The sequence below is a fragment of the Ischnura elegans genome, chromosome 1, assembly GCF_921293095.1.
Source record: "Ischnura elegans chromosome 1, ioIscEleg1.1, whole genome shotgun sequence".
NCBI classification, from domain to species: Eukaryota; Metazoa; Arthropoda; class Insecta; order Odonata; family Coenagrionidae; genus Ischnura; species Ischnura elegans.
In genome coordinates this window covers 165136141-165145567 of record NC_060246.1, presented here as the reverse complement: position 1 = coordinate 165145567, position 9427 = coordinate 165136141, and the positions used below count along the sequence as shown (strand labels likewise).

At 36.6% G+C, this 9427-nt stretch overlaps 1 protein-coding gene across 1 annotated transcript; it reads left to right on the top strand.

Annotated features, from left to right (window-relative positions):
• Positions 1–694: 694 nt before the first annotated feature.
• Positions 695–8859, top strand: LOC124173177 (ER membrane protein complex subunit 7 homolog). Its single transcript, XM_046552697.1, has 5 exons — positions 695–1029; positions 1524–1677; positions 2110–2214; positions 4186–4260; positions 7980–8859. The coding sequence occupies exons 1-5, from the start codon at positions 806–808 to the stop codon at positions 8136–8138; spliced, it is 717 nt and encodes a 238-aa protein (XP_046408653.1). The 5' UTR covers positions 695–805; the 3' UTR covers positions 8139–8859.
• The last annotated feature ends 568 nt before the right edge of the window (positions 8860–9427 follow it).

The following is a 9427-nucleotide window of genomic DNA, read 5'->3' as shown; positions in this document are numbered from 1 at the left end:
CAAATTCTGATGATGGAGTATGTATTAATTTTGAATAATTGCAAGAATTTGTTCCAGAAGATTATTTAATTGGTTCCGAAAACAGGGAGATGGTAAATTACCATTGCTCCACCATGTGTTAGAGCACATTTACCTGTATCTGCATGCAATGCAGATACAAGTGAATACACGACTTGAAAATATATGAAGGTTCAGTGGCGTAACTATGAGGGGATGTATCCCCCCAAACCCTCAGAGAAATCAAAAAAATATTTAAAAATCTTGTCTGGATTTGATGTATAATAACTGCATCTGCTTAAAGTTGAATTTTATGTACCAAAATGACTCAAAATGCATATTCAGGCATGTTATTTTTCAAATTTTTTCCTGAACTACCCGATTTCTGGGGGGGGGGGTTTGACCCTTAACCCCTCTCACCCCCCCCCCCCCCCCACCAAAGCATATTCCTAGTTACACCGCTGTGAAGGTTAATGTTAAAAATGCGCTCTACAAAGTACATTTGACTAAAATTTAACCTGTATAAAGATATCCATGTGCTGTTTCGTAAGTGAGAATGATAAACGCTTTGTAAAATACCTTAATCTACCACAACGCATTTTATTTAATGACGTTGTTGGTTTCACAGGTGTGTTTGTATTTCGCGCCCTTAAAAATTGGAATTTCGTACTTCTCTTGTTTTAAACTGAAGAAGCAACGCCAAAATGTTGTGTTCTGCCGACCGTGTAGGGAACTAAAGTTGGTTGCTTATTTATTAAATTATCAAACGATTAACGGATGATCTTACGAAGAATACACACGATTAATAATGGCGAAGGCAACCCGTTTAAGTGTCAGTTTCATCACTAAAGTGTTACTTATATTCTTCTTCAATTTTGTTGAAGTAGTGTTTTCTGAAATAGAAGATGAACCTACTCGGGAACTTTATATCATTGAAGGAAAAGTGACTCTTCCAGATACATATTTATCAAACAACTGGCAATCATTGACTCGAATATTAGTGAATGGTGGAGATTACTTAGGATATTTAAAGTAAATAATGTTCTCTTATGTCATTCTATGCGTCTTTTGATGATGTATTTTGGTGGTGTATAGTGCTCGCTAACCTGTTTAGTGCTCAATGCACTACAATTTTCCTTTGCTCTTTCCTCTGATCCAATAACTTTAGTGTTGTGGAGTGATTGTGTTGTTAATTGCTACATTTACCAGTCGCCCAAAACAGTCATTTGTTATTGTACTACTTACATTTGGAGTGTAACATTTATTCAATCAAGTGTCCTTGATGTGCCTTTTTAACTATAGCGATAAATTGTCTTAGATTAATGATGTGAAAACCATTTTGGCTCATGCGGCTTCACGTACCATACGTTTAGAAGAGATGGGCATTGATATTATCGTTGAATATAAAATTAATTTCTTAATTGAAATTATTGGTCTCCTGAATTAATATTTTTCTGTGCTCTATCATTGATGGAACTAATTGGCTGATTCCGTCGCCGATTTTAATACATCTGATTTTTTTTTAGGGAAGATGGAAGTTTTGTGATTAATGGAGTTCCTTCTGGGTCCTATGTTGTTGAAGTTTCCAACCCTGATTTTGCATATGAACCAATTCGTGTTGAAATAAATTCAAGAGGAAAGTTCAGAGCGCGTCGCGTCAATTACGTTCAAACATCTCAGGTAATAATAAGTTATTCAAGGTATTAACTGATATGTATCTAGGTTAAACGCACCAAATCTCATTGCGGGCCAAGAGAGAAATTTCCATGCATTTCAAGGTCTTGGTTATGTTGAGGGCCTCTTAAGATCAATATTTATGCTTGTTCATATCCAAAATTTTCAGTCTTAGTGATTATATTTGGCTTGCAATTTAGTGCTTGTCATCGATGTTAATGTGGAAGTAGCTTCCACAAAGTTGATGCACCAGTCTTTGGGATAGTTGTATCATGAAGAGGCAGGCTCTGGTACACAATCTTCATCTCCTGTAATAGCTGTATTAAATCGTGTTAATTAATCTCCTCACTAAGGTTTCTCAATAATGCTGGTGCTAGAGTTTTGTCAATATCACCAAAGCGTATAAATACAGTTTTCATATGTTTATCTTTATTTTAGGTGGTGCAAGTACCTTATCCCCTCAAAATGCGGCCATTAATGAAGCATAGATATTTTCAAGTACGAGAACAGTGGCGTGTCACCGATTTTCTCTTTAATCCAATGGTAAGAATCTTTGAATCAACAAGTGAAACTGCTAATGAGCAAACATGTTTTTCTTGTTCTCTCTTGCTGAATTGAAGTTTAATTGCTGCTGTATGGCGAGGTTTTTCCTCAATTTTTCTGGCGTAGTACTTAAACTTAAGATTTTATTTTTCGAAAGTCTAAGCAGGATTTTCAGTATTTGCGTATACATTTTGTCACCACTCACATTCTGTTTGGAGTAACTCCTTCCTCTTAATTGGCTGTGTTAACTGTACTTTCCACTGTAGTAAGCCATATTCCCATTCATTAAGGAGAGTCTTATTCAGTCAAATCTTAAAACTGTAGACAGAATCCTATTTAAAAAAAACTGTATGCCTTGAATTCTTTTGCTTTAGTTTACAACCTAGGCAAATTATGAATGGATACTTTGTTCTTTACTTGGAGGAAGCATTCTCGCTTTCTGCGAATTCATATTTTATCTTTTCCTGCCATGCAATGCACTCACCATTACTATTTCTGCAAGTGTATGCATGTACCAATGTTAAAGGTGTGCCTAGTGACTTTTTATGGATGAGTCATTTAGATAATGCCTTGTGAATTCGTCAGTCATTTAAATGCCACTGAAGTTAATTTGAGTGAGTCTTTTGAATTGCCTGTTTGAAAGGGCAAAATTTATGAAGCAGATTATACAATGGATGTAACTGATTAATGTTGGCTTGCAAGATTCTACAAATGATGAACTAGCGAGCATAGTAGCCTTTGATGGCTTGTTTACACGGTACATTAACACGTACGGGTTAATGTCTAAATGTATGAATGCGAGAATGAACGCCAAAATGCACAATGTAACCAACCAACTTGTGCGAATGCATGCACAGAAAATAGAACCTGTTCTAATTTGGTTCATGCATTCGTACATGTTCCGGTCCACAAAAATCATTCACGCAAACGTACATTAACTCGTACGTGTTAATGTATCGTGTAAACAGGCCTTGATAAATGTGTATGGCCAATGCTACTCTACCATTCAGTAGCGTCACGAGGGATAGACTTTGGGGGGGAGGGATGGGATGTCCGGGGGTGGCGACCCCCCACCCCCAGGCAACGGGGTCCTTTAAAATTTTTGAAAATTGACATGCCTGGAAATACATTTTACGTAATTAAGGCACTCTAAGTAGCATTAACTCTAAGCAGATGCAGTTATTGCATGGCAAAACTAGGTTATATTTTAAAATCATTTTTAAATTTCTGTGAGGCCTCAGGGAGGGATCTATCCCCTTATTCCCCCCCCCCCCCCCTTCCCCCCATAGTTATGCCACTGCTACCATTGATAAATAATTTCAAGTACTATTTTAAGCACTTATGTGATAGGGTAATGAGTTTGATTAATTTTTGGGTGTGGCAAACACTCATTTTTGCTTACATGGAGAGAGATGGGTCAAATATAGCTAAAAATGTGTTTACATTATACTTGAATGCTCCTTAAGCTCTGTAATATCCATGCAAGTGCACTATTATGGTATAATTTCTTCAACAATATGAGAGATACTGGGATTCCACCAGTTTTATTATTTTGATTTGGCTGCGTAGTTGACCGTCCCTGGGTCTTTTGTATCTCGGTTACCCCAGTACCACTACATACGTACTATAGTGATGCGATTCTCCCTTAGTTAGCTTCAATGCCCTTGGCTCAAATGTTCTTCCAAGAATTGTGTTTCTGCCAATCTTTTTTGCTTTAGTCATCCTGTTCACATTATTGATATGTACATTCATTTGAACAATTCATGACAGGTTGGAGGGAATTGATGTAGTTTGATGATACATAGTTGATTTTCTTTTCACCCTCCATCTATCCCTTGCTCATTATTTTGAATGCGATGACAGAGTCTCTCACTTTGTCACCGTCCATCTCACTCGTTGGCCTCCTTTAGGGCACCATTTGATCGTGATTCATTTATGTTGAGTATGAAAGCATCTTCTTTGTTTTTATAGGTGTTAATGATGGTACTGCCTTTGCTCCTCATAATGGTGCTGCCAAAGATGATGAATGATCCTGAAACACGAAAGGTTGGTTGAGAGTCATTCGATGTGCTATAAAAGTGTGGCCTCTTTCCAGAGAATTAGTGCTATGAGTGAATGCTAAAATTTCTAAGAATATGTATTCAAAATACAGCAATAATGGAACTCTTTTAAATATTAATATATCTTAATAAACTACATTTAAATATATATGTAAATGTGCGTGTCCTATCAATATTTCTGAATGAGGAACTTGCATGGGTCGTAGATTGCTCTAAAAACTATTTTGAATAAGTCAAATGGATACATTAGCTCGCAAAAATACCTTCAGTTTCTCCATTCAACATCAAAAGAAATAAAAAAATTGCATTTAAAATCGAGAAAAATTTCTCTGAGCCGACCACTGCGCGAAGACACCCGAGCGTTGCCGAGGCCAGGCGTGACGTCATAGGTGCCTAAACAACCGTAGGGAGTAGGGAAATACGCTGAGCGCATGGTGTAAAATTTGTTTTGAGGGAGTATTTAGCCGCTCATCGTCACTTTATTTTGTTCTGTTATTCTTGGGCAAGTTTTCCTATTGCTATTGTGCCTAGATTATTACTTGGGATATTAATAATGCGGCATCGGGATGAAGTACAAGCGTTTCGCTTCGTGTGTTTTGGTTATCAGAAAAATGGATGATAACGTTGCCACTCGTTCGAATAGTACACCTGAAATTCATCTACGTCCACATAATACCCCGCAAGCCGCCTAAAAGGCGTGTGGCATGGGGTGTTAGGACACCAGCCTTTTTTTAGGACACCAAAAATTGATGCCACGACACTCATGGAATTTGTTATGACAAATTATTGCTATACGTCGGCGGCAAATAGAGTTGTAAAAGAAACTTGTAATACTGGAGGATAACGATCGTAAGCTGTGCTGTTGACATTAGAGTAAGCTGTGCTGTTGAATTTGGCAACGCCGGATTAACGGAGAAGGTAGTCCTATCCGTCCTACGGTACGAATTCACAGAAATACAGTCTGCACACAATCCACATGTGAGATCGCGAATCGGTTCCGCTGCCAACACACACACAAGCTAATACCTATTTCAATAATATAGGTAAATCCATAAACAATATACTAAAATATAGCATATAATAAAAATATAGTGGGAAATAGGCAAATACTCTTATCAAAAACTGGGTGTCACTATCACATTCTTACATTCATCACGTACAACTTACAATAGCAGAACTCGTTATGATGAATACAACTATTTATTCACTGATTTAAACCCTTAAATTAGCCCACACAAGTGACACAGGTGACACTTCTCACTACTATTCGTTGAAATAATGGAATAACAAACTTCACACACAGTTTTTATTTCAATGGCGTGATATGAGCGTGATCGTGAAATGTCATATCTACGGTGAACAACGGAGATTGACACGCCACTGACAATTTTTACACTACTGTTAGACATTTATCGATAGCGTAATAGCACTTTTTACAATTCAATCACGATGGAACACTGATAACTCTTGGCCGATATTTTTCAACCTTGTCAAACTTTGTGCATTACAACCACTGGCACTGTGATTATTTGCAGTAGCTTAACGGGAGATGTCACGTTGAAAATAACACTATTTTGGCACAAAAATGTTCCTAGATGTCCCCAATCAGCGAGCAAAAGTTGCATTGACTGGAATTCACCCCATAATACAAGCACAGACAGTCATAAACGACGAATTCTCCGGTACCTACGAATAAACGGATGAAGTTATTTCATATAAAAGCTAAGCGGACACAAGTAAACATCAAAATCGTTCTAATTACATACTTAAATGAATGATATGCCGTCGATAACATCAACTTACAATTAACGTATCCCCCTTCCAATGGCCGTGGCTCAGACTCCTACAACGATGTTATTTAGGTATTATCAAATTTTTGGTTTAACTGCTCCAGTTTTATATTTTATGCCCTTACTCAGATATTAATATTATAAATAATGCAAAATACGAGGGCTTCCAAGCCTCTATCGTCAGATATTTATCTTTAAATATAAAATAATCAACACGTCTAACAAAGGAAGCTCTCACAACTGCTGGCAACTATTACAAACAATCACAACAATAGCTTCGCGTGGTGTTTAGGCACCTTTGACGTCATCGAGGCTTCGTCGGCAGTGGCTTGGGGGGTGAGGGAGTTTTTCCCGCGCTTTAAAATTCGTTATATTTATCATTAAATATCTCGCGAAGGAAAACTCAGATTTACATGTGGTTTTCTTTGTTGTATTTAGAAAATAATTTTCTGTCCGCCAATGAAATAAAAAAAATTCATGCAAGTTCCCCATTCATCACTTTTTTGGTTAAGTTGATGGTTGAATCACAATATGAAGGAAGCATTTAACTGCTCTTAAGAGAAACTAATGAAAACTCAGCCTCACACACTAGCCTGTTTGATATTAAAATTCAGCTGCATATACTTCTGATATTCACCATTGCTGTTGTAAAATTTGATATTTACTTGCACCACACATTTTCTTTGCTCAATGAGTCCTATTTGTTTAATAACAGCCCATTGCTTTAAATTCCTTTATTTTTTAAATTTATTTGGTCCTTTCCATTAGTTGGTTCACCTATTCGAAATTATTACCAGATATTTAATTATGCAACAGCAATAATTTAACATTCATGAAAACAAGAAACCAACTTATAATTACATTAAATAAGCTATGCCAATTCACCAATATGCTTCTTATAACTTGTTCTCTTGTAATCCAGGAAAATTACTCATTTAACTCGGAGCGACTCCTGATTAAAAATATATGATTTAGAATTGTTGCGTCATTCATGTAGATAGTTTTAAAAGTTACAATTGTCTTGAGTGATCTGCTTTTTTATTTTGGTGAATATGGGGAGAAAACCATAAGGTAATTGTGCTTTCCTTTACTGAGTAACTAGAATGTTGTTCGCAAGGAATGACTGCACAGAAATTCACCAGAGAGAACTATGTTGGATTGTAAACGATTTGGGATGAAAACAAGAATAAATCAACATATAATAAGGGAAAAATTTGGGCTTTCTGATGTTGTGGCAATATTTCGATCATTGGATCACATTGTTATTTAGGCAATGAAATAGCATTGTTGGGAAAGAGTATTGGATATTCCGACAGGGGAAAAAGAGCAGGGGTACAGCTAAGAATTAAAGCCAAGGGGGGTTCTAAACCGCTTACCCTGGGTAGCCAGGGTAAGCGGTTTAAAACCGCCCTTGGCTTTAGCGGTAGGTGCGAGGGCCCTCCCCCAGAAAAACATTTAAGATAAATGATTAAAATGGTGAGTTTTACAGTTTTCTTTGGGATATTTTATTTATCCTTATACTATTCTATAATTAATATTTTTTTTTTGTGATATTTCTTGGAGTTCAATATAGGTAGTCAAATAGGTCAAATAGTCAGTAGGTCAATATAACCCAAACTCCAAGAAATATCCTAAAAAGTTATTAAACAAGGTCAAGAATAGAAGAGGAAAAGTAATAATAATACTAATTATTAATATTTATCCAATTACGAGAAATGGATTAAACTTAAAATTTAATTGATGTTTGTTTAATTAATGTAAAATGTGTTGAAGGAATTTCTATGTCGATTTCTATACTTTGATTAATGCTTTTATGTTGATTATCCGAGCCCTATCAACACTGAGAGTCGACTGTATTTCACTGCATCCCGTCTGTTATTTCCCTAAACTGATTGGGTTCTATGTGCATTTCCAGGAAATGGAGCAAATCAACAATCTGACTAAGTATGATATGCCCGAGATGTCAGAAGTGCTGACGTCTTTCTTTGCGGGTGGCGATAAGCCGAGAGGGGGTGGCAGTGGAGGGGGAGGGAGCGGTGCACGAGCGATGAAGGCCAGCAAGAAACGGCAGTGAGAGAGTTATTATTATTATGTACCGAGGGGTGACTTCGCACTTCGGAGGGAGATGATGTTCTTGTTGATTTTTGTTCACATGAAGAGTATGGATTTTACGTGGCTTAGCAGTGCTGAGTCAATTTTTGAATGGTATTGTGGGAACATTTGTTTGTGTGAGTTATTATTATAAGATAAGAATTTTGAGAGGAATGTTTGATGAGCAGTCAAACGTCATATGTATGTTATTGCGATGTGAGGAACTTTACAGGTTTCAACCACTAAAAAAATTATGCCGCGTGCATTGTTTGAGGATCCGTGGTTTTAAGCCAGTCTTCCTGGCTGGGAACATCTCATATTCAACATTTCTAGCAGTAAATTAAAAAAAAAATTAAGAAAAATATTCTTCTTGCTATATCTGAAGCCCCAGACCACTAAATGGTATGCCTTCGCTGTGAGCATGAAATGAGATTCTTTGTGCACCCATCACCTCTTCCGCACTCCCCCTCATTGTTTGTTCCCATTTGCTCCTCCAATACACGGCTTATTTCCTACCATTCCTTTGATAATACTGAAATCGGCATGGCATTCATTTTGCGTGGAACTGTGGTGCTTGCGAATATTAATATGAGGTAAGCATTGGTATTAAGGAGGCAGTGAAGGTTATTATATAAAGGCCCAAAAAGTCTGATGTTCATTTTTAACCATTGGCTCTTTGAGATGAAATAAATGACTTGAGTTGACTCGGTTTGCTATTTTCTTTTATGTGTGTCCCCTGTGTCCCATGTAAAAGATCCTAGATTATTTATTGGCCTCATATAATTATTACTCAGTGATTACGTCATTCATTAAGGAGTTTTAGTGTTATCAGGATGACACAAGATACATAAATTATTATACATAATCTGTTTATGAGGTGATTTTTTCGTATCCATTGCTGAAATAACTGATGCATGGATCCTGTACTATCATTTTGTTTGGTGCATTCATGGTAACTCACCTATTTTAGTGATTAAGGCTTGAGACGTAATTACCAGGTCAAAGACAGTATTTCTGGTTAGGGACAATCAAGTTGTCAATTCATCTTTATTTATATTTCTGGGTTGCAATTCTCATGTTTTGGTCGAGAAGCAAGATACACTAATCTATTGAGAAGTTATATTTAATGCTTGATAACAATTTATGATTAAAAGCATTTAAGAAAATTTAATTAGTTAACATTAATATTTTCTTTATTTCGTATGAGCTGGTGTATTCAGCTGTTTGGACTTAAGTTTTCATTTATAGTATTCAGGATCTACAGCCAGATGT